The sequence below is a fragment of the Ovis aries genome, chromosome 8 (genome assembly GCF_016772045.2).
Source record: "Ovis aries strain OAR_USU_Benz2616 breed Rambouillet chromosome 8, ARS-UI_Ramb_v3.0, whole genome shotgun sequence".
NCBI classification, from domain to species: domain Eukaryota; kingdom Metazoa; phylum Chordata; class Mammalia; order Artiodactyla; family Bovidae; genus Ovis; species Ovis aries.
In genome coordinates, this window is record NC_056061.1 from 37,664,680 (window position 1) to 37,691,386 (window position 26,707).

The 26,707-nt window shown below is 37.4% G+C and overlaps 1 protein-coding gene across 1 annotated transcript; it reads left to right on the forward strand.

Annotated features, from left to right (window-relative positions):
- The first annotated feature begins 33 nt into the window (after positions 1–33).
- On the forward strand, positions 34–23,245 carry COQ3 (coenzyme Q3, methyltransferase). Its single transcript, XM_004011255.6, has 7 exons — positions 34–159; positions 10,347–10,473; positions 12,016–12,168; positions 14,186–14,285; positions 18,307–18,549; positions 21,457–21,616; positions 22,892–23,245. The coding sequence occupies exons 1-7, from the start codon at positions 51–53 to the stop codon at positions 23,110–23,112; spliced, it is 1,113 nt and encodes a 370-aa protein (XP_004011304.1). The 5' UTR covers positions 34–50; the 3' UTR covers positions 23,113–23,245.
- Positions 23,246–26,707: the final 3,462 nt, after the last annotated feature.

Genomic DNA, 26,707 nt, shown 5'->3' on the forward strand with positions numbered 1-26,707 from the left:
GGGATCTTTTACGGGAGGGACCGGAAGAGAGGCGTATCCGTTCTGTCGTGATGTGGGGAGGAAGCAAACTAAGCTCCTCCGGGAGTCGAATTTTAGAAGGACTTAGATTGGGATTCCAGAGGACACAGGCTGACTCTTCTCGCTTAACTACGTCGGAGGGTGAGTGTGTGTATGTGTGTTTGTGTATGTGTGTCGCGCTCACGAAGCCCTTCGAGCGGACAGTGTTCTGCGCAGGCGCGGTATAAGGCGGCCGGCTGGGTTCCGCGCGGGTTGGGCCAAAAGTCTGTGTCTTCGGTGCTGGTCCTCCCTGTGAGTTGAACGCTCGGCCTAGGCTCTTAACCCTCCCTTTCCCAGAGGCTGGGAAAAGTAGCTGAAGACTAGTGGTCCTGGCGGAGGAGAGCGAAGGCCGCGCGGTCCGCCGCCATATATTCAGTGACCTTTGTCTTATTTTCGTTGAGCTCCTTCCCTAGGAGCCGGCGACAACTGTGCCTGCTGGAATCGCGGTCTTTTGCTTTTTTTCTTTTGCCTCAGCGGGAAAGGACACCAACTGTCATAGTTATTGATCGTCTTGTATTTGTGTTTTATTTGCACATATCTTGCCCCTCCCCCTTTTTTTCCCAGAGCATAAGGCAGCTATACTGTTTTTTGATGAATAGGTTAATTCAACAAACTGAGAAAATAAGAAGAAAAAAAAACCTCACTGAGCCTGATGCTTGTAGAAGACAGTTTGATTATTTAACTCCCAGTATTAACCAGAACGTTAAGTTCATTCTTTGCATGAAACTCATTTAACAAATACCCTATGCAAGGCACTGGAAATTTTAAAGAAGTGATAGCTAAAGATCATTTTAAATAAAATGTTAGTTGAAGCTAAGATCAGGTTATAAAGAACAAAACCTGGGAAACTTAAAGGCCTCAGGTAGAATTGAGAAGTTGTGGGAGTTCGCTGGTGGCCTAGTGGTTAGGATCCCAGTGTTTCACTGCCGTGGACAGGGTTCAATTCCTGATAGAGGACTGGAATCCCGCAAGCTGTGACCCAGCCAGTTAAAAAAAAAAATGAAGGTGTTACTGTCAATACAGTGAAAAATAATGCTGCCTCAATTAAAATCATAGTTTAAATCAAAGTGAAGCCATGTGGTAAATGATTAAATGTAGCATTAAGAAGGCAATGGCACCCCACTTCAGTACTCTTGCCTGGAAAATTCCATGGACAGAGGAGGCTGGTGGGCTGCAGTCCGTGGGGTCACTTCGAGTAGGACACGACTGAGCGACTTCACTTTCACTTTTCACTTTAATGCATTGGAGGAGGAAATGGCAACCCACTCCAGTGTTCTTGCCTGGAGAATCCCAGGGACGGGGGAACCTGGTGGGCTGTTGTCTCTGGGGTCTCACAGAGTCGGACACGACTGAAGCGACTTAGCGGCAGCAGCAGCAGTGTTAAGAAAGTAAGTTACAGAAGACCTAAATAGACATTTCTCTGAGGAAGACATTTGGGTGGCCCACCATATGAAAAGCTCAATATTGCTAATTATTCAGTTCAGTTCAGTAGCTCAGTTGTGTGCGACTCTTTGTGACGCCATGAACCACAGGATACCTCGGCTCCCTGTCCATCACCAACTCCTGGAGTTCACCCAAACTCATGTCCATTGAGTCTGTGATGCCATCCAACTGTCTCATCCTCTGTCGTCCCCTTCTCCTCCTGCCCTCCATCTTGCCCAGCATCAGGGTCTTTTCCAATGAATCAGCTCTTCACCTCAGATGGACAAAGTATTGGAGTTTCAGCTTCAGCATCAGTCTTTCCCATCAATATTCAGGACTGATTTCCTTTATGATGGACTGGTTGGATCTTGCAGTCCAAGGGACTCTCAAGAGCCTTCTCCAACACCACAGTTCAAAAGCATCAATTCTTCAGCACTCAGTTTTCTTTATAGTCCAACTCCCACATCCATACATGACCACTGGAAAAACCATAGCCTTGACTAGACAGACATTTGTTGGCAAAGTAATGTCTCTGCTTTTTAATATGCTGACTAGGTTGGTCATAACTTTTCTTCCAAGGAGTAAGCGTCTTTTAATTTCATGCCTGCAGTCAACATCTGCAGTGATTTTGTAGCCCTAAAGAATAGTCAGCCATTGTTTCCACTGTTTCCCCATCTATTTGCCATGAAGTGATGGGACCAGATGCCATGATCTTCGTTTTCTGAATGTTGAGCTTTAAGCCAACTTTTTCGCTCTCCTCTTTCACTTTCATCAAGAGGCTCTTTATGTCTTCACTTTCTGCCCTAAGGGTGGTGTCATCTGCATATCTGAGGTTATTGATATTTCTCCTGGCAATCTGGATTCCAGCTTGTGCTTCCTCCAGCCCAGTGTTTCTCATGATGTACTCTGCATATAAGTTAAATAAACAAGGTGACAATACACAGCCTTGACGTACTCCTTTTCCTATTTGGAACTAGTCCATTGTTCCATGTCCAGTTCTAATTGTTACTTCCTGACCTGCATACATGTTTCTCAAGAGGCAGGTCAAGTGATCTGGTATTCCCATCTCTTTCAGAATTTTCCACAGTTTATTGTGATCCACACAGTCAAAGGCTTTGGCATAGTCAATAAAGCAGAAATAGATGTTTTCTGGAACTCTCTTGCTTTTTCTATGATCCAGCAGATGTTGCCAATTTGATCTCTGGTTCCTTTCCCTTTTCTAAAACTAGCTTGAACATCTGGAAGTTCTCGGTTCACGTATTGCTGAAGCCTGGCTTGGAGATTTTGAGCATTACTTTACTAGCGTGTGAGATGAGTGCAATTGTGTAGTAGTTTGAGCATTTTGGGGGAGTCCCTTTCTTTGGGATTGGAATGAAAACTGACCTTTTCCAGTCCTGCGGCCACTGCTGAGTTTTCCAAATTTGCTGACATATTCCAGATTTGCTGCTAATTATTAGAGAAATGTAAATCTACAATGTGGTATCACCTCACACCAGTCAGAATGGCCATGATTGAAAGAAAGATCTACAAATAATACTAGAGAGGTGTGGAGAAAAAGGAAGCCTCCTTTACTCTAGGTGGGAATGTATATTCGGGGCAGCCATTATGAAAAACAGTATAGAGTTTCCTTAAAAAACAAAAAATAGAGTTACCATATGATCTTGCATATGGGTTGAGGGGTTTCAGTGTCAGCAGGATGATCAGGGATGAAATGATGTACTTGAATGTGAATGAGATGAAGGAGTGAGGTGTGTTGATAACCTGGAAAAGATATGCCAGGCAGCGACAGCAGCAGTTGCAAAGGCCCTGAGGTGGAGTCACGTCTGTTGTGTTCAAGAAGAGCAACAAGGACCCTGCAGTTCCACTTCTGGGCATTTATATGGAGAAAACCTTGATCTGAAAAGAAGCATGCACCCCATCGTTCATAGCAGCACTGTTTCAATAGCTAAGACATGGAAACAGACTAAGTGTCCTTTGACAGACGAACAGATAAAGAAGATGTGGTATATATACACAATGGAGTGTTATTCAGCCTTTAAAGAAATAATGCCATTTGCAGAAACATAGATGGACCTAGAGATTGTCAAACAGTGAAGTAAGTCAGAGAAAAACAAACATCACATGATACTATTTATATGTGGAATCTGAAAAAAATGATATAAATGAAACTTATTTACAATACAGAAATAGACTCACAGACGTAGAAAACAAACTTACAAAAAGGGATAGCAGGAGTGGGGTAGGAGGGGATCAATTATGAGTTTGGAATTAACATATACACACTAATATATGTTATTTATATATATATAAAATAGATAAACAGTAGGAACCTACTGTATACCACAGAGAACTATATTCAGTATCTTGTAATAACCTATAATGGAAAAGAATCTGTAAAAACGTGTATATATATTCATATGTGTATATATATACATCCATCTGAGTCACTGTCTATACACCTGAAATGAAGACAATATTGTAAATTAACTACATGTCAATTTTAAAAACAGTAAAAAAAAAAAATCAGCTACAAATCAGCTTGTATTATGAACTTGGAGATATATAGCAAGAATAGAGATATATTAAAATTTTAGCAGTGATTATATGAAGTGGAGTTGGTGAGCTATGATTTTATCATTCTTTATATACTTTTTGTAATTTTTCAGTAAGTATGTCTTTTATAATCAGAAGTTTAGAAAACACACAGTGTAAACATTTCCAATTTTCCGGAGTGGACATAAAAGAAATAGATATTTGGGGTCAGGGAAAGTTCTTAAACAAGGTGTTTAAGAAGCTGTCTCAAAGTTGTCCAGTTTAAGAAGTTGGAGTGGCCAGAGGACCAGCTTGAGTATCTGTGAGGCGGTTTCTCAGAAACTGCAAGGTGTTGCGTGAGAAGTATGGTGTGGATAAAGGGCCATAAGTGAGGGCAGAGAATGGCCAGGGATAAGACAGGAGACGTTGTAGGTCATGACGAGTACATGAAAGACCACACACAGCTCCTGGGATTGACTTTATCTTGAAGAAGTGGGAAATTACTAAAGGAATAACATAATCAGACTTGTTTTTAAGAAATAACACTTGGCATCTGTGTAGAAAGTGGAGTGGCGGCTCAGGGAGGCCTAAGAGTAATCCAGACAATGACGAATGCTGGAACTACAGCATTGGCAGGGTAGAGGGCTTCTGCACTGTTAGCTAAGTACCCGAGAAGTGCTGATAAATGACTTTTTGAATACATAAAATGAAAAATTTCCCTATTCCTTTGAAATTTCAAATACCAGAATGTCACAGTTTCAAGGTAAAGTAGATATGGGAATTGATATGGGACTTCCCTGGTGGTCCAATGGCTGAGACTCCAAGCTCCCAATGCAGGGGGCCTGGGTTTGATTCCTGGTCAAGGAACTAGATCCTGCAGGCTACAACTAAAGATTACTCATGCTATGATTAAGACTCAGTACAGCCAAATAATTTTTTTTTAAAGAAGGAATTGTTAGCATCTATTAATACAAACTTGATTAGTTTCTCTCAGTTATGGTGAAGTGATTTTTAAGGCTGTTAAGAATTCTGGCCATACTGATGACTGAAGGCCTAATTATCCTGAAATGAGATGAGGTGAGAGGGAGACAGGGGTCATCACTGGCCAGAGAGCAAGGACTAGATTAAAATCTTTGAGGCTCAATTTCATGATAATACCTTATACAATTGACCCTTGAACAATACAAGTTTGAACTGTACCAGTTTTCTTAAATGCAGATTTTTTTTCAGTAAATACGTATTCCAGTTACCATACTGTCTGAGGTTGGTTAAATTCAAGAATGTAGAATGGCAGATACAGAAGGCTGTCTACAAAGTTGTACCTGGGGTTTTGACTGCATGCATGCCTTGTCACCCATAACCCCCAAGTTGTTCAAGGGTCAACTGTAAATTCTTATCTATGTATCACAGTTTACATAATTCTCTTCTTTTTTAAAAATATTTTTGTGATTTGGACCACTTTTAAAGTCTTTATTGAATTTGTTACAATGTTGCTGCTTTTTTTTTTTTTTTAACATTTTGGTTTTTTGGCATTCCTTCCCCAACCAGGGATTGAACCCACGCCCCCTACATTGGAAGGCAAAGTCTTAACCTCTGGACCATCAGGAAAGTCCCACTTAATTCTCTAATAGCTCATTTACCTACCTAAAGAAATAAAGGAGGTGATAGTTGACCTGGGTCTTAAAAAGTAATACAGCTAGCAATGATGGAAGAGAGAATAACATGAGCAAAAGCCTAGAAACACAAACTTTTTTTTGAAAACATTGAAGTTAATTTGGGCCAGACTGTAAAGTCCTATAAGACAAAGTTTGAAAAACATAAAAATCTCAGAAGAATGTTCAGAGACTGTGAAAAGGCAAGACATGAAATATAAATGACCATTTGTCTTAGTTCCACTACTGCAACAAAACACCACAGACTAGGCAACTTATAAACAACAATATTATTTTTCACAGCCCTGGGACTGCAGAATCCAAAGTTTGGTACCTGGTAAGTGCTCACATCCCTGGTTCATAGGTAGATCCTTTTTACTCTTTGCAGTCTTTTTATATAAGGGCACTAAATGTAGTCATGAAAGTTTCATCCTTAAGACCTAATCCTGCCCAAAGTCCACCACCTAATACCATCAGCTTGGGGGTCAGGATTTCAACATTTGGAGGGGATATTATTCAGACCGTAGCACTACTGGGGGCTTCTCTGGTGGCTCAAGATGGTAAAGAATCTGCCTGCAATGCAAAAGACCCAGGTTCTATCCCTGCGTCGGGAAGATCTCCTCGAGAAGGGAATGGCAACCCACACCAGTATTCTTACCTGGAGAATACTATGGACAGAGGAACATGGCAGGCTATAGTCCATGAAGTCACAAAGAGCCAGACAGCTAAGTGACTAACCCTTTACCTATAGCACCATTAAATTTAAAAAAGACAGTTAACCTCACTCATGATAAATTGAAACTCTACTGAGATACCATTTTCACCTATTGGATTAGCAAAGATAAAAAAGTTTGATAATACATTGCATAGGTGGCTATCAACATATAATCAGTGTGGGAAAACCATCCCTAGAATCTCATATTACCCATGAAATTGCATTGGTTCAACATCTGTGAAGGAAATTATGAATTTATAAATACACATGCCAGTTGACACAACAGTTCTTGGGGTTTTATATGCAGGTAGTCTCAAAAATATATGAAGTCACCTGTGTAATTCAATCTTATGTTTTTGGAGTAGCACAAAATTAGAAGTAGCCTAAATAAACATCTATTAGTAGAGCACTGCTTAAATAAATAATGAAATATAGCCATACAGTGGATTACTGTATAACTCTAAAAAAAGGAAGTTCTTATGCTCTATTATATAAAAAAGTCTTCAATATACATCAGTACCTGAAAAGAGCAAGGTACAGAAGAATGAGTATACTGTGCTGCATTTTGTATAAAAGGAGAGAAGTTGATATACAAAGATAAACTATGTATAGAATATCTGGATGCTTACAAGCAAATCTAGTAACATTGGTTGCCTCTGGAGAGGAAAATTGGATAGATGTATAGTCAGGAATAGGAGAATCATTTTGTAGTGTGCACTTGTGCTTTTTAATTAAATTTTATTTTGAAATAATTAGACTCATAAGTTACAAAAATAATACAGAGAATTTCCATATGCCCTTCACCCATTTCCTCAGTGATAACATCTTACATAACCATATTATTGGGCTGGCAAAAAAAGTTTGTTAGGACTTCCACTACATTGTATGGAAAAATCCAAAAATCAACTTTTGGGCCAATATAATACAATGTCAGGAAATTGACATTGGTATGATACCATTAACTAAACTGCAGTCCTTATTTGGATATCACCACCTTAACATGTGCTCCTTGAGTCTGTGTGTGTTTGTGTTACTACACATAGAGATTTGTGTAATAATCACCACAATCAGGATATGGAACTGTCCCATAATCACAACAAAAGTCCTGGTACTGCTCCTTTATAGTCAAATCCTACCGGCAACCTTAAACCTTGATCTGTTACATTAAATTATTATTTCCATTATAATTTAGCCATTTCAAGAGTTTTATGTGAATGGAACCATACAATATATACCTTTTGAAAAAATTTTTCTGTACTCAGCATAAATACCCTTGAAATCTACCCAACTTTCTGCATGTATCTATAGTTAACTCCTTTTGACTTGTTAGTAATATTTCATGATATGAATATGCCACAGTTTGTTTAACCGTTCACCTACTGTAGGATATTTTGATTGTTTCCAGTTTGGGGCTGTTATGGATTAAGTTGCTATGAAAATTGATGTACAGGTTTCTGTGTGGATTAAATTTTTACTTCTCTGGGGTAAATGCTCAGGAATGCAGTTGCTAAGCTGCAAGATAAATACGTTTAACTTTATTGGAAACTGCTAAATTCCTTTTCATGGTGTCTGTACCATTTTACATTCCTACTAGCAATATATAAGAGATCCAGTTTTTTCCTATCTTCATCCACACCTGGTCATATCAAGGATGGTTAAATTTTAGCCAATTTGAGAGGTATGCAGTGGCTTTCATTTGCATTCTTCTCCAGGAGTTGGTGATGGACAGGGAGGCCTGGCGTGCTGCGATTCATGGGGTCGCAAAGAGTTGGACACGACTGAGCGACTGAACTGAACTGAACTGAACTGAATGGCTATTGATACTTAATATCTCTTTATGTGCTTATTTGCATCTATATTTCCTCTTCTAAGCACAGAAGAATTGATGCTTTTGAACTGTGGTTTTGGAGAAAACTCTTGAGAGTCCCTTGGACTGCAAGGAGATCCAACCAGTCCATCCTAAAGGAGATCATTCCTGAATACTGATTGGAAGGACTGATGCTGAAGCTGAAACTCCCATACTTTGGCCACCTGATGCAAAGAGCTGACTCATTGGAAAAGACCCTGATGCTGGGAAAGAGTGAACGCAGGAGGAGAAGGGGACGACAGAGGATGAGATGGTTGGGTGGCATCACCGACTCAATGGACATGAGTTTGAGTAAACTCCAGGAGTTGGTGATGGACAGGGAGGCCCGATGTGCTGCAGTCCATGGGGTCGCAAAGAGTCGGACATGACTGAGCTGCTGAACTAACTGACTGATCCTCTTTAATGAAATGTCTTTTTATATCCATTTTATAATACCCACACTCATTTTATAACTGTATTGCTTATTTTGTTTTGTTTTTTTCTGTGGGAGATTTTTATTTGTTTTTGTTTCATTTTACTGTTGAGTTTAGAGTATATATTCCAGATACCAGTTCTTTATGAGATATATGTTTTGCAAATATTTCCTCCCAGTTTGTGGCTTGACTTTTCTTTTTCTTAACAAGGTGTTTTGCAGAACCTAAGTTCTGAATTTTGATTAAATCCAATTTAATCAGTATTTTCTTGTATGGATTGTGATTTTGGTGTGAGATATGAGAACTCTGTGTAACTCTAAGTCATGAAGATCTTCTGCTGTATTTTCTTCTAAAAGTTTTATAGTTTTGCATTTATATAATTTTGAGTTCAGGTTTGTGTAAGATGTGAGATTTAGGTCAAAATTTTTGGTGTTGAGGACATCTAATTGTTTCAACATCATTTATTGAAAAGACCATTCTTCTTCCTTGAACTGCTTTTTGCACTGTTGAAAAAAATCAGTTGGGTAAATTTTTTTTTTTGTCTGTCTGTGGACGTTCTTTTCTTGCACTGATATTTGAGTCTGTCTTTCCTCCAATACCTCACTGCCTTGGTTACTGTAGCTCTATGATAAGTCCTAAAATTGGGTATTTGATTCTTGCAATTTTATTCACAAAAATTTTATTTTTTTTCCAATATTGTTTTAATTATTCTGTCTCTTTTGCCTTTTTATATAAATTTTAGAATCAGCTTGTCTATAACTACCAAAAAAAGACTGTTGGAATTTTGGTAGAAATTGTGTTGAATATATAGATGAATTTGGGGAGGATTTATGTTGAATCTTCCACTCCATGAATATCGTATGTTTCATTATTTATTAGATTGTCTTTGATTACAGATCTCTGAACATGTTTTGCTGGAATGGAAGTATTTTGCTGCAATGGAAGTTTTTTTTTGGACTGATTTTAAATGAAAGAACATTTTGAATTTTGCTTTCCAGTTGTTCATTGTTAATGTGTAGAAACCATTGACTTTTTTTGTTTGTTAAATTTGTAATGTGCTAGTAGTTTTCTTTGCTCTAAGGTCTATTTTATTTAAATGTTTAGTGAACAACTGAATGTTTTGCTGCAGAGTAATTCATGAAGTAGGCCCTTGTGTAAATTGGAACTTGTAAACTGGATGACTATTTATTTTAGGATATATATATACATATGTATACATTATATATATATATGCACACTTTTTCCTCTGTAAAGAGTATTGAGCATATGTATAAATCAATTTCATGTAGCTAACATGAAAGTAAGAGAATTTGAACCAGTTTTGGTAAATAATCTCAAAATTAATATTACCTTAGCTTAAAAGGTAATATAGTTTAAATTTGAATATAATTTTTAATAATTTTATACAGCAGTATGTGGATATAAAAACAAGTGCATGAAAAACTTTAACATAGGCATTACCTATTTTTGCTAATTATAATTTCAGGAATGTCTGATTAGAGTTAGATAGCAGACTGCAAGATATTTTTTATATAATTTAGAATAAAATAAAAAATTAAGAAAAAAAACCCTTTTGTTTGTCAATTGTAATACAAGATTGCCATATAAAATAGTTTCTTCAGTTACATGCATATCAGGGATTCACACTGTACAATGCTTTGTTTAGACATTTAGTTTTCTTTTTTCAGTTTATCCAAAGAATCAGCTCAGTTGGATTCCACAAATTAAACCATGGGTTTTCAGTGAAAACAGAATCATGTGGTTCAAATCCTATAGCATGACTTTTGCCTGCCTGAATTGGATGAAAATTTTTAGGTAAGTTTATTCATTACTGTGGCAAATATTTACACAGTTATGTACAATAATAGTTTTGTATTGATTGTATTTAATAAACTGTCAGTATAGCTCATGTGGTTTGATTAAGGTGCTTAGCCACTCAGTCATGTCCGACCCTTTGCAACCCTGTGGACTTAGCCCACCAGGCTCCTCCGTCTGTGGGATTCTCCAGGCAAGAATACTGGAGTGGGTTGTCATGTCCTCCTCCAGGGGATCTTCCCAACCCAGGGATTGAACCCAGGTCTCCTGTGTTGCAGGCGTATTCTTTACCATCTGAGCCACCAGGGAAGGCCTTAAGGTAGCTTTTGTTTATTTAAATATTCTTATTTTTCCAACAACTTTTAAATTTGAAAGATTTCAAACCCTCAGAAAATTTGTGTATAGTATAAATCCAGTGCTCACTTTTCATCCATATTCAGTGATAGCTTTCATTTTTAATGTAAGACTATATTACTTGGAGAACTGCTTTTACTTCCTCGTAATATCCTTATGACAGGACACAAATAACACAGTGCTTAAATCATAAATGTTTCGGGTGCAACATAAATATATAGTGGGTAAGTATACATTCTAGATAGTAAGATTGAATCAAAGTAATATCTTCATGTATTCATATATTATAAACCAATTTCTAACCTTGTGAAAAATATTGCTTAGAGTTAAGGTATGAGCTCTGTTTTCCAAATGCATGCTTCTACTTCTCATAAATGAATGAGTTCATTTGAGATTGGATGTCTGTAAAATCATTCTTGATCAACTGAGCAACCACATGCTGTTATCTATTCTAAGTTAGTCCTTCATTACCCAGGCTTTGCATGAAGCATGAAAAAGAGGGTAATATTCATAAGATAATATTAAAGAAGAGTGACATTTAATTCTTAAAAGGATAGTGAGTAATTAGTATAGAAGGTACTCTGTGTAGCTAAGAAAAATGAGGTACAAATTTAAATGTCATTACCAATGCTAACCTAACAACCTATTCTGTTACCCAAGAACCTCTGGGGGATTTTTCTATCATGTTCTTTGACATGGGACCTGGTGTAGTGTCTGTGTGATCCCTATTTAGTCCCTATTTGATCCCATTTGATTTTTAAAAAATTTAGGTGAACTATATACTCTTCTAGCCCTTCCCCTTCAGATTATTTATTTGACAAATGTTTCTTGAGCACCCACTATGTTTCAGCAACTGTGATCAGTAAATAGTTACTACTACTACTCCACTACTACAGCTGCTACTATTAAGTGACCCAAAAGTCCAAGTTTTATAAAGTTTCATTTTTGTTGTAACTTACTTTGAAAGCAAATTAATTTGTTATATATATATATATATATATATATATATATATATATATATATGCACTGTAATTATAAGAAAACTTGTTTTGAAATATCAGAAAATGAATAATATATATGTTTAGAATCTAATAAATTGTAAATTAGACTATCTTTCTACTTAATATATCCCATGCTGCATTTTTTTAAATGGTAATTTTTGCCTGGCTCTTCTTAATGATCTCTTAGGCTCCCTTGGACAAGACCATACAGTACTTCACAGACCACTGTAGACGCGAGCGAAGTGAAGACCTTCCTGGCCCTGGCTCACAAGTGGTGGGACGAGCAAGGAGTATATGCACCCCTGCACTCTATGAATGACCTGAGGGTGCCATTCATTAGGTAACAGTCCAGAAATTCTAGGCCTTTTAAAATACAGCTCTTTTCAATAATTCATTTTCTTTCAAGGTCATTTTTCTCTTGGTTTATGCCTAAGTTCAAAACTTTGTATTTTAGGTTTGCTTTGGAAATTAGGATTCTCTTCAGTGTCCATTGTTCAAAACTATTAATTTTTTTAAATAACACCATTTAAATTCTAGACTACTGTCATAAATTAGCTAGAAGTATTTTTGGTTATTATCAAGTTAATTAGAGTTAAATCCATATGAAAAGGAATTATGATCCTATGGCATCAAGGTGATTTTATAGCATCTTTGACATTTAGGAAGTTTGATAAAAGGAATGCTACTTAGAAAGTTCAATCCAACAAATTTTTTTGAGAACGTAACCTTGTACAGAGCTTGGGGTCTAGACTCTGTAAGAGTATAAGAGCTGCTGAGGTATTCATCATTCAAAACATAGTTCATGTATTTCAGGAGCTTAGAGTTTGCTACGGCAAGGGTTCATCAGAACCCGCCTATCACAAAATTGCTTATTCGTTCAGCTGTCCATGTCTTTATTTATTCATTAAACATTTTTCAGCAGCCGATAGGGCAAAGCTCTGTGATAGACCCAAAATATCAGATCAGACTGCCTTTAAGGAACTTCCTGACTGGTTTTGCTGGTTGATATTAGTGCAGCAAAAAGGAAACTGCTGGTGTGTTTTTGCTACCACTGAATTAGCGGATCACAGAAATACTAAGGCAGAGAAAAGCAGAAATGTCATTCTGTTAAGCTCGATCAATGGTTCTCAGTGTTAGCCCTGGACTAGTAACATCAGTATTGCCTGTGATTTTGTTAGAAATACAAAATTCTCAGCTATCATGATGGACCTACTGCTTTGGGGGTCAACAGTCTGTGTTTTAGGAAACTTTCCAGATGATTCTGATGCACACTTAGCTTGAGAACCACTCTATTCCAACCACTGCGACTCTCTTAGTGAAGACATCACACTTAAAAAAAAGACCATCCAGGGCAGTCCAAATTGTGGTTAGAAGTTTAGATTTTATTCTAATCATAATTAAAACCATTGAAAGGGACCAATATGATTTGAATTATGATGTAAAGGAGTCATTTTGTCCGGTGTGTGAAGAATAGATTGGATTTCATTTGAAATGGGTCCTTTCTGTTCTAACATTCCAGAGGTATCTCCTTAACCACTATGTAGGTTTTTCTTAAAAATAAATTAATTTGAATAGCAAGAAAAGATATCCTAAGATGTCCTTATTACATATATTTATTTTAATATAAGTATAAGTAGAATTCCAACTATAATATAAGTATAATTAGAATTCCAAGTATAATTAGTAGTCCAACTTAAAAGTTCAGTTTATATTTTGGCTATATGTATCTGAGTGTGTTTGAGTGTATATATGTGTGTGCTTACGTTTGTGTATATGGTAAAGTATTATTATGATTATCTTAGAATTAAGTTTACTTGATTTGGATGCCTGTTTACGTGATCATAAAAACACCACTAACTTAGAAGATTAAAAGAGACTCAGTTTAGAAGGGAATATAGACAAAATCTGAAAGTACAAATCTCTAGTCTGCTTCTTCTCAGCCCTGTAAAAGAGCCTATTTGTTGCTAATATGAAATGAATCTAGCAAATACTAACCGTGTAGCTAATAAATGTCTCAGGTGACATGATATATCAAGTGAATAAAAGTAGGTTAATCTAAATGAGATTGTTTTTAAAGGTTTTCTTTAGATTATTACTAAAGTAATAATTGAGTCATAATTATTACTAGATTATTTCAAGAGCTTTACTTTAAACCTCCTGCTTTTGATTACTAAAAATGTTTTATAAATTAAGCATAATATCATTTTATGCTGAAAATAAAAGATTTTTTACCCCCCAAATCGATAGTCTTAAATAGATTAAAAACAGTTGAATATTTCTTTGAAAAATTATACACTTTTAAGACTTTATTGATAAAATTAATAATCTGTTTTTATATATTTTGAATTTTTTTAAAGAGATAATCTTTTAAGAACAGTTGCTGATCACCAGCCAGGAAAACCTTTGTCTGGGATGAAGATTCTTGATGTTGGTTGTGGTGGTGGCTTGTTAACAGAAGTAAGTGATTTACGGCTTTCTTGCCATTTTTAACTGGGAACAAAATTGAGAAGTGGGTTTATGCCTCTTTTATCCTTTTTTTTTAATTGGAGAAGGTTCTTTTCCCATTTATTTTATTTATCTTTAGCTGCACTGGATCTCCACTGCTGCGTGGGCTTTTTTCTAGCTGTGGCGAGCGGGGCTACTCTCTAGTGCTGTGCAGGCTTCCCATTGTGGTGGCTTCTCTTGCTGCAGAGTGCGGGCTCTAGGGCCTGTGGGCTCCAGTAGCCATGGCACGGGGGCCTCTGTAGCTGCAGCTCCCTGGGTTCGAGCACAGGCTCAGTAGTTATGGCCCTCAGGCTTAGTCATTCCAGGGCATGTGGGATTTTCCCAGATCAGGGATTGAACCCATGTCTCTTGCATTGGCAGGTAGATTCTTTCCCACTTAGCCACCAGGAAAGCCCCTCTTTTATCCTTTTAAGAAATAATACTGTTCATTTTTTTTAATGGAAAAGTATAATGTTTTTAATATTTTTATGATTATAAAAGTAATACATGCTTTTTACTTCCTTAAAAATATATAAATATTTCAGAAAAGTATAGTGAGGAATTTTTTTTACACAAAAATGAAGCACTGATGAAAATAAATAAATGGGAGCTAATTAAACTTAAAAGTTTTTTTACAACAAGGAAAACTATCATCAAGGCAAAAAGATAACCTACTAAATGGGAGAAAGTATTTACAAATGATATGATTGATATGGGTTTAGTATCCAGTCCCTTCACTTCATGGCAAATAGTTGGGGAAACAGTGGAAACAGTGGCTGACTTTTTTTTTCTGGGCTCCAGAATCACTGTGAATGGTGATTGCAGCCATGAAATTAAAAGACGCTTGTTCCTTGGAAGGAAAGTTATGACCAACCTAGATAGCATATTAAAGAGCAGAGACATTACTTTGCCAACAAAGGTCTGTCTAGTCAAGGCTATGGTTTTTCCAGTAGTCATGTATGAATGTGAGAGTTGGACTATAAAGAAAGCTGCTGAGCACCGAAGAATTGATGCTTTTGAACTGTGGTGCTGGAGAAGACTCTTGAGAGTCCCTGGACTGCAAGGAGATCCAACCAGTCCATCCTAAAGGAGATCAGTCCTGGGTGTTCATTGGAGGGACTGATGTTGAAGCTGAAACTCCAATACTTTGTCCACTTGATGCGAAGAGCTGACTCATTGGAAAAGACCCTGATGCTGGGAAAGATTGAGGGCAGGAGGAGAAGGGCACGATGGAAGATAAAATGATTGGATGGCATCACTGACTCAATGGACATGGGTTTGAGTGGACTCCGGGAGTTGGTGATGGACAGGGAGGCCTGGTGTGCTGTGGTTCATGGGGTCACAGAGAGTTGGACACGACTGAGCGACTGAACTGAACTGAACCAAAATACATTAAAGCTCACACACTTCAACATCAACAAATAAACAACTTGACTGAAAAACTAGCAGAAGACCTGAGAGACATTTTCCCAAAGAAGACATTCAGGTGGCCAACAGGCAGATGAGAAGATGCTCAACATCCCTAATCATCAGAGAAATGCAAATCAAGACCACAATGACATGTCACCTCAAACCAGTCTGAATGGTTATCATTAAAAAGTCTACAAATAACAAATGTTGGTGAGGCTATGGAAAAAGGGAAACCCTAGGACCCTGATGGTGGGAATGTAAATTGATGCAACCAGTACAGGAGAAAGTGGGGAGGTTCCTCAAAACACTGAAAATAGCACTGCCATATGACTGAGCAGCTCTACCCCTGGGTCAACATCTGAAGAAAACGGAGAAACTAATTCGAAAAGATACAGCAGACCAATGTTCAGAGCAGCATTATTTACAAGAGCCAAGATATGAAAGCAACCCAAGTATCCATCAACAGATGAATGGATAAAGAAGATGTGATACACAACACACACACACACACACACACAGTAGTAGTATTCAGCCATAAAAAAGAATGAAAATTTTGTCATTTACAACAATGTGGATGGACCTAGATGGTATTACACTTAGTAAAATAAGTCAAAGATAAATATTGTAGTTATTATTTATATGTGGAGTCTTAGAAATAAATAAATGCCTATAACAAGACAAAAACAGATTCACAGATATAGAGAACAAACTGGTAGTTGCCAGTGAGAAAAAGGAAGTGGGGAGGAGCAAGATAAGAGGATTAAGAGGCACAAACTGCTGTGTATAAAACAGATAAGCAACAAGGATATATTGTATAGCACAGGAAAATATAGCTATTATTTTATAATCTTAAATGCAGTGTGAAGTGAAGTCAAGTTGCTCAGTCATGTCCAACTCTTTGCGACCCCATGGATTGCAGCTCACCAGGCTCCTCCGTCCATGGGATTTTCCAGGCAAGAGTACTGGAGTGGGTTGCCATTTCCTTCTCCAAAAGTGGAGTGTACTCTATAAAACTATTGAATCACTGTATGATTATATACCTGAAATTAATAGAATATTGTAAATCAACTATACTTCAATTTTTAAAGAAAGAAAGAAAAAAAGCACTGGTCATTCAAATAATTTTGAAAATTTTGTTGTCTCTTTCCTCCCAGGATATTAGGCAGTTTCCACTGGTTTAAATGTACTGATAAGCTGTCCTTTGCACTTGCTTCAGTATCAAAATGTAAGAGTCTTGCAGGCTTTGGAGGCTCTTCCCTTTTTAGGTGCTCTAGAGTTGGAAGAATACTCATTCTCCCTGTGAACAATATCTGCTTTAGCTTAGAGTAAATTTTGTAATCTTCTATTAGCACAGTAACTTTTTGTTTCAATGCTGCATGGTAAGCAGACCTTTGAAAGATATTTTAAGTTAACAGTGTAGGTAAGAGTCAAATATCAGTGAAGATCCAGGGGTGTGTCTTACTGTCAAGGTCATAACAGCCAAGTTGACAGTGAGGTTAGCAGAGGCCTTTGATGCATAACTAAGTTTCCGTATGCATAGAACATGTGTTCTTCATATGGCAGTGGCCTGGTTTCTTTTGACATCAATTATAAAATTTCAGGAAATGTAAAATACGTGAAAATACATCCCTTAGAATCAAGAATATGAGGTGTATCAGATGGTGAGTGAGTACACTTTTACTGTATGTGTTCTATGGCTTTTTCAGTGTATTATTACAGATCTTATGTCTCCAAGTTAAAATAATTTGATTTTCACTTTTAATTTGTTAACTAAGGAGTGATGGTAAACCTGAAATTCCAGTACTTTGGCCACCTCATGCGAAGAGTTGACTCATTGGAAAAGACCCTGATGCTGGGAGGGATTGGGGGCAGGAGGAGAAGGGGACAACAGAGGATGAGATGGCTGGATGGCATCATGGACTCGATGGACGTGAGTCTGAGTGAACTCCGGGAGTTGGTGATGGACAGGCAGGCCTGGTGTGCTGCGACTCATGGGGTCGCAAAGAGTCGGACACGACTGAGTGACTGAGCTGAACTGAACTGAAGGAGTTATAAAATAAATACTGTGCAGTGTTTTGATCAAAATTAAGGCTGTGTTTAAAACCTTAGGCATGTCATGGGACGTGATCAGATGTAGAGGTTGAAAGAAGAATTGGCTGTGAAGAATCATTTCTAGTCAGTCACAGGAGAAACTATTGAGAAAAAATGTTCCTTAGAGAATTTGAATATTACAAAATTTTGCTCTTTTTACAATGACCTGTTTCATTTATTGCACTTTGTAAATATTTTAATATTGTACTGTATGCCTATAAATGTATCTAGAGAATGTAGACAAAAATTCCTCACTATTCGTAAGTAGTTCTTAATAAGTTTTTTGTTGTGATTATTATTCTCACTTTTAAGCTTTTTATTATGGAAATTATCAAACATATAAACTAGAGAAAATGGTGTATTGAACTTCCACGTACCCATAAACGATCTCCAGTCATTCCCCTCATGTTTAATCTTGTCTCCTTTTTGAGAAGGTTTTGACTGCTAACTGTTCTGTTTTCTTCCTGAGGGTAACGGGTTTTTATGCCATTAGCCTCTAGGGCGGCTTGGGGCTTCGGTCGTTGGAATCGATCCTGTGGATGAGAACATTAAAACAGCACAGCACCATAAATCATTCGACCCAGTCCTGGATAAGAGGATAGAGTACAGAACGTGTTCCCTGGAGGAGATTGTGAAAGACACTGTGGAGACGTTCGATGCTGTCGTAGCTTCTGAAGTTGTTGAACATGTGATTGATCTAGAAACGTTTATTCAGTGCTGCTTTCAAGTGTTAAAGGTAAGACTTGCAGAGTTTACTTGTTTGTTTTTTCTTTTGAGTATATGTATGTATCCGTAGCAATAAATGTTCTATAATACTTGAAGCCAGGAAGACAGAATCTAGGGACAACATCTCTACTGAAGATTATTTCTGCCTCCCAGCTTGCCCTGAGTCCTGGGGTTTTCTAGATCCAGTATCTTGATGTCCAGGGATCCTGAAAACTCTTGGTATTGAACACTGTAATATAAACAGTAGATTTACAGTGGTATTTTTCCCTTGGTATAATTTGGATTAAATACCTAATAGGCATTGAATGACAATTACTAAGAAACTAATTTGGATTAATACTTTAAAATAAAAAAATATAATTAGCATAAACTGGTTAGCCAGCATTTGTTAAGTCACTCTGTATACATGACATGTGTAATAGTTACCAGCTTTTAAAGAAAGAAAGAAAAGTGAAAGTGTTAGTCACTCAGTTATCTCTGACTCTTTGTCATGGACTGTACCCTGCCAAGCTCCTCTGTCCATGGAATTCTCTAGGCAAGAATACTGGAATGGCTAGCCACTCCTTTCTCCAGGGGATCTCCCTGACCCAGGGATGGAACCTCGGTGAATTGCATTGCAGGCAGATTCTTTACCATCTGAGCCACCAGGGAAGCACTTGATACAAATTATCTCATTTGATCTTACCTACAACCAGGTGAAGAGGGTAAGGCAGGCATTCTGAACTCCTTTGACCTGGAGAAGATCAGAATTCAAGAGATGTCAAAGGTCACATGGTCTTTAAGTTAAGGTCACTAGGCACTTAAATGGGACATAAGACTACATCTTTTTATTTCAAGTCTGGTTCTTTCCATTACATTATTTTGCTTATGTAACTTGCCACAGACTTAGTCCTCTGAAGGTGGTCCAGCTCTGTTGTTTATGTATTCAAGAGGTAACCCCCTAAGTTCAAGAGCTAAAAGGATTAAATGCCTTTATCTAAATTTGTTGTTGTTGTTTTTGAGTCTCCAAGTTGTGTCTGACTGTAGTGACCCCATGGATGGCAGCATGCCAGGCTTCTCCGTCCTCCACTATATCCCTGATTTTGTTCAAATTCATGTCCATTGAGTTGGTGATACTATCTACTTTGTCATCCTCTGCTGCCCTCTTCTCTAAACAGAGCTTTTAAAATATACTTTTCCTTTTAAAATAATTTTAAATGTATAGATGTTACAAAGACAGTACACAGTGTTCCTGTTCCCATGTGTCCCACTGTTGGCATCCTACATAATAAGGGTAGGAACCGGTAAGAGCAAGTGTGGTACCCAGGGCATGATGTCCGAGGCAGCACTCACTAGTCAGTGCCAATCCTGCGTTTGCACACCCCGGAAAGGGAGCACCCCCTTGGGTTTTGTGCTCGAGGCATCTCACTTGCCTCACCATAGTCCTAGCCCTGAATATAGCTCATGATATATTTTTCAAAGCTACAAAATTAACATTGACATTATACTATTAACTACACTACAGACCCTGTTCAGTTTCATTAGTGTTTGCACTAATGTCATTTTTCTGTTGCAGGATCCAATCCAGGATTCCCTGTTGCATTTAGTTACCATGTATCCAGGGTCTCCTTCAGTGTGTATTGTTTCTTGATGGTGTTCCCTCTTAAATGAGCCTTATTAGGCATAGTTCCTATTTTCCAAGCAAAACTCCTGAATTATTTCTTTTTGTGTAATGTCTCAGTCAGTATGTATGGATGAAGAGTCTTTCACATATATTAGGAATACTGGCAATGTGGAATTTCAAGCTAATTTTTGCTTTAATGGAAAGCTTCTTTTTTTAGAAAAATAAATGACCAATACTCACCACTGTTTCCTTAGAATAAGATTTTATGAAACACAGATTAGATATTTATAATTTATTTTTCCCTTAGCTCTATTGAGATATAGTTGACACATAAGTGATTTTGAATGATATTTTAGAATACTAAAGTTTTACAGAGAAATGTTACAATGTGTCATGAAATAGTGTCTGATATTTTAGTTTTAAAGGTACATCCCAATATTTCAGGGCCTTTTTGCATCATTTTTATTTTTGGTTTGGAGTGGTATTTGAGATATTTTCATATATATATATATATCTTAATATGATTATCTTGGAGGGGCATTTTATCTCCATCAGATGCTCATTAGAATGTTTAAAAGAGCCATTAATGTTTTTGCCATTTGTGGGAGTAAATAAGTGTGTGTGCTAAGTATGAACTATAGCCTGCCAGGCTCCTCTGTCCCTGGGACTTCCCAGGCAAGAATACTGGAGATAGTTCCCATTTCCTTCTCCAGGGGATCTTCTGGATCCAGAAATTGAACTCTTGTCTCCTGCTTGGCAGGTGGATTCTTTACCACTGAGCCACTTGGGAAGCCCAAACACTTTCTATACCTTAATCATTAATGCTTTTATCAGAGAATACCTACCAGCCTTGCTGGCCTGCGCAAGCTATGGGGCTGTGTGCTGTGCCAAACAATTTAGGCAGGCTTGGCTTCCCCGAAGAGAAGGCAGTGTTGACACGTTAAAGCATCAGTGTGGACATGAAACAAGGACGAGCAGCCTAATCTCATTTCTATACTTTTATTATAAAGTATTTTGTATGTACAAAAGAATGTATTTAATATAAACAAGTCATAGTAACATGTGATTTTAGGAGTTAGTTGTAAGCACGGTTGCATAAACTCAGTAAGTGCATCTATAGTGGACTGCCTATAACAACAAATTTCCCAAGAGGGGAATAAATATTATTTTGGTAAATTATATTTTATTTACACTTGTGTATCTTAACTGCACTTAAATTATTTGGAAGGGAGGAGGAGGGTGAGGGAAGCCAAGCTTTTATCTAGCTGATACTCCTGACATATAAAATTTTACTTCTATTCATACTGTTTTTAGCCCGAGGGTTCTTTATTCATTACTACAATCAACAAAACACAGCTGTCCTATGCCTTGGGAATTGTTTTTTCAGAGCAAATTGCAGGTATTGTACCAAAAGGTACTCATACCTGGGAGAAGTTTGTTTCACCTGAAAAGCTAGAGAGCATTCTGGAATCAAGTAAGTATTAAAAATGTTTCCAATTTTCAAGGCCTAACTATACTTTTGAAAGTGAAAGTCACTCAGTCGTGTCCAACTCTGCAACCCCAAGGAATTCTCCAGGCCAGAATACTGGAGTGCATAGCCATTACCGTCTCCAGGGGATCTTTCTGACCCAGGAATCAAACCAAGGTCTCCTGCATTGCAGGCGGATTCTTTACCAGCTGAGCTCCCAGGGAAGCCTTTAAATGCGCCAGTAATGATTAATCACAGAACCTAGTACTGAATGAACTAGGCCACTCTTCTTTGGATGTTGGTTATCTCTCCTCAACTAGATCATAATTCCTTAAAGTTAGGATTAGGTATTGCATACCTCTTCTCTCTCACCTGTGGCACCTAACCCAGGGTCAAGCAAATCATAGATGATTAATGAATCCTTTTTGGCTATTTAGCTCTCTCTTATTTAAGGATTAGGTACAAATGTCTTTTATTTACATATCCTCGGTTTGTCCTGTTGAGGTCATTCTTGAATCAGCTTATCTTACATATTATTTTTCCTGATTCCTTCGTGTGTGTGTGTGTGTGTGTGTGTGTGCGTGCACGCGTCAGTTGCTCAGTCGTGTCTGACTCTTTGCCATGTCAGTTATATTTTGAACTTTTCACTTTTTATGTAGTGTTTCATATCAGTTATAACATGCCTTGTAGCATGGTTATTTTGGTATCTGTAACATCTTTCTGGCTATAAGCTCCTTGAAGACAAGACTGTGAATCTATTTTTGTGCTCCCTGTAATTCCTAGCCCTGCTTTACACTTCCTGAGGACTTGATTTATCTGTTGAATTCCTGTCAAGTAACAACATTGGTCTGTTCATTTATTTGGCATTTAGTATTCCTCTGGAATATTTAGAGTCACGTGTGTTTCATGCTTTTTGTTCATATAACAGTATATCAATAAACTTGATGTTACTAAGACTATTATCTGTTCAAAGAAATGCAGCAATTTCTACAAGTTGGCATTGTTGAAATGGAGCTGAAAAAAATATTTTAAAGGTGCTTGATTGGAATAGTCACTTGTCTTCAAGTATTTTCTAATAACAGCTAACATTTATCGAGCACTTACCCAAATTCCAAATATCATGTTCTGTTGCAGTAAAGAATGAGCTGTAATGGTTACAAAATACTTGTGTCTGTTGAGTTAGAAATCTTTTTTTTTTTAATATGGAGAGTTGTATGAGACTCCTGGCTTGTGGAAGGTAAATATTTGTTAAATATACTCTGTTTGATATATGTTTTGTAGATGGTCTGTCAGTTCAGACTGTGGTGGGAATGCTCTACAACCCCTTCTCAGGTTACTGGCATTGGAGTGAAAACACGAGCCTTAACTATGCAGCTCATGCCCTGAAATCCAGCCTCCAGGAACACCCAGCGCCTGCCGAGTTTGCTTTAAAGGGGGAAACAGAAGAGCTCCAGGCTGAAGCCTCCACCAACACAGGTGTGCAGGAAGAGCTGAAGAAATGAAGTGTTTCTAAGGACTGTAGTATAATGGCTTGAAGGTCTGATGTTTACAAATACGCAAAATATATACTGTTTGTTTTTTGAGACAGGATCATAAAGAAAAAGTCAATAAAAAGGGCTAAAACCTTAGATAAAAGCCTTTGCTGTTTCATCTAATAACTACCTTTAAGGGATTATTCTGTGGATAAAAAAAGTTTTGATGAGGTATTATGTGATCTAGAAGTTTAAGTTCCTCACCCTTTGTTACATGATGATTATTTAATTGCTAAGTTGTGTCTGACTCTTGCTACACCATGGACTGTAGCCCTCCAGGCTCCTCTGTCCATGGAATTTCCCAGGCAAGAATACTGGAGTGGGTTGCTATTTCCTTTTCCAGGGGATCTTCCTAATCCAGGATTCAAACCTGTTTCCTGCATTGCAAGCAGATTCTTCACTGAGCAACCCTGGGAAGGCTTTGTCATATAATTAGGGTATACATGTTTCACTTCACCTTACAGATTATGTAACGTTTTCCCCACATGTATGCACACACACACACATATATATACTGTAATATGTTTTAATTTCACCAATCTATATCATCTACATTCTTCTTTATTTGGTTTTAGTTAAAGGCAGTTACGCTTCTGACTGATGAAAACCAAATATCATTTTATACCACTAATATTTGGGAAGATAAAATGTATTTTTTCTTATAAATTTTTGTTTTTTGAAAAACAAATTGTTAAATATATACTGAGTTTTATCAAACATTAGAATCAGGAAATTCAGATTATGCTGGGCATATTTCTCTATACAGTTCTATAAATGTTTCGTGGTGCCTTTTTTTTTTTTAATAGAAAGAAATTTTAAACTTAATTTAAAAGTTCATTTATAGGACTTTCTTCTTCGGCTAACATTTTATAATTAAAGTTACTGACTTGAAATATATTTTTATGCTTCTTGAAGTATGATTCTTTGGCTTTTTCTGAAAGCCCAGGATGTATAAGGACTTTGATAGAGCGTGTTGACCAAAAATGACATAGACTGAATGCATGCTACTCATGTAGGAAGTCAGCTTTTACTTTCTAGCCTTTTTAACATTTTGTGTGTGTGTGTGTGGTTTTTTTTTTTTTTTTTGGCTGCATTGCACAGCTTTCAGGAATCTTAATTCCTCAAGTGGGATTTAAATCTGGGCCCCATGAGTGAAAGTGCAAAGTCCTAACTGTTGGACTACCAGGCAATTCCCTAGCCTTTCTCACTTTTAAGCTCATATGTCTTCAGTATTTCTTTGTCAATGCCTGTTGTATTGGGCTCACCAGACAAACACTTTCCAGTCACCTTAGCTTATCATTTGCTTGTTCTCAGTGGCATTTCAGGGAGGAAACTGAAACTTAAAGTGTTAAAAGAAATTTTAACTTCAGTTGCTAATGTCTAATTAGGACACTAAAAATCAGGAGTGCCCATTGGATTTCATTTAAAAGTTTAACTCCTATTCTGAATTCTACTAGTTTTATTACTAAACAAAGTCTCCTCATTCTGTCCTTCAGGGGGAAAAAAGTATGGGTATTAGAGATTAATTTAAATATAAAATCAATAACCCTGGAAGAAAACATAGGTGGAATACTCTTTGACATAAATTGCAGCAGTGGTTTTTTTTGGGGGGTCTCGTAAAACAAAGAAAGTGAAAACAAAGATAAATGAATGGAACCTAATTAAACTTAAAAACTTTTGTACAGAAAAACAACAACAAAAAGACAATATACAGAATAGGAGAAAGTATTTGCAAATGATATGACTGATAAGGGGTTAATATCCAAAATATATAAATAACTCATACACCTCAACATCAGAAAAACAACCAGGTTAAAAGATGAGTTGAACAGACATTTTTCCAAAGAAGGTATGTAAATGGCCAACAGACACATGAAAAGATGCTCAATATCACTGATTACAATGGAAATGAAATCAAAACTGCTTGAGATACCATCTGACATCAGTCAGAATGACTATCATCAAGAAGTCTACAAAGAAGTGTTGGCAAGGATGTGGAGAAAAGGGAACCCTAGCAGTCCATGGGGTCGCTAAGAGTCGGACACGACTGAGCAACTTCACTTTCACTGTTCACTTTCATGCACTGGAGAAGGAAATGGCAACCTACCCCAGTGTTCTTGCCTGGAGAATACCAGGGATGGCGGAGCCTGGTCTATGGGGTCGCACAGAGTCGGATACAACTGAAGCGACTTAGCAGCAGCAGCAGCAGTATACTGTTGGTGGAAATGTGATTTGGTACAGTCACTATGGAAAGTAGTATGGAGAGTCCTCAAAAAATTATAAATAGAACTACCATGTGAACTACCAGTAGTTTTATGCCTGGGCATATATACAGAGAAAATGAGAACACTCATTCTATAAGGTACAGGCCCCCCAGTGTCAAAACAGCATTATTTACAATAGGTACGGAAGCCTCGTAAGTGTCCATCAACAGATGAGTGGACAAAGATGTTTTTGTGTACACACACACACACACACACACACACACACACACACACACACACACACACACAGGAATACTACTCAGCCGTAAAAAAGAATGAAAATTTGCCATTTGCAGCACCATGAATGGTCTAAGTGAAAAAAGTCAGAAAGACAAATACTATACATCATATGTGGAATCTAAAAAATAAAATTATTGAATATAAGAACCATTTCTGATTCTAACTGTTGCTTCTTGACCTGCATATAGGTTTCTCAGGAGACAGGTAAGGTGGTCTGATATTCCCATCACTTTTAAGAATTTTCCAGTTTGTTGTGATCCACACAGTCAAAGGCTTTGGCATAGTCAAAGCAGAAATAGATGTTTTTCTGGAATTCCCTTGCTTTTTCTATGAGCCAACGAATGTTGGCAACTTGATTTCTGGTTCTGCTGCCTTTTCTAAATCCAGCTTGTACATAAATGGAGTATAACCTGTAAAAACTGTAAATCATTGTGTTGTATACCTGAAAATTATCTGATTTAATATAGTATTACAATTAATATATATAATAAAGTACATCAACTATACCTCAATAAATTTTTAAAAAAAGATTAACCTAAAAGACTAAAATTGATTAAAAAGCCGCCCCCAGAGAATTCCCTGGTGGTCCAGTGGTTAAAGACTCTGTGCTCCCCGTGCAGGGGGCACAGCTGAAGTCCTGGTCAGTGAACTAAGATCCCTTAGGCCACATGGCAAGGACTACGGGGTGAAAAAAACAGCCCTCAAACAAAATGTATTTATTTTAGAAAGAACACTCACTTTCAGATATTAAAAATATACATTGCGAAGTAGTAGAAATTCAGGATGATTCAGTAATAGCCCTGTGAGGTAGGGACCGTCATCCCCACCATTTCACAGAGATGTTAAGTGTGCTGAGCCTCACACAAGTAGTAAGACGCAGGTCCAGGCAGTCTGATCGCTGAGCCTGTGCACTTCACCACTGTGATACTTACACCTATGCCATCGTATGGTCATCATAGCATAATCACACATGACTGGACTATTATCACTTATTTGAATTGTCTGTATATTATCACTTATTTGAATTGTGTGAACTGTCTGAAGGTAGTGCCTTCAGAAAC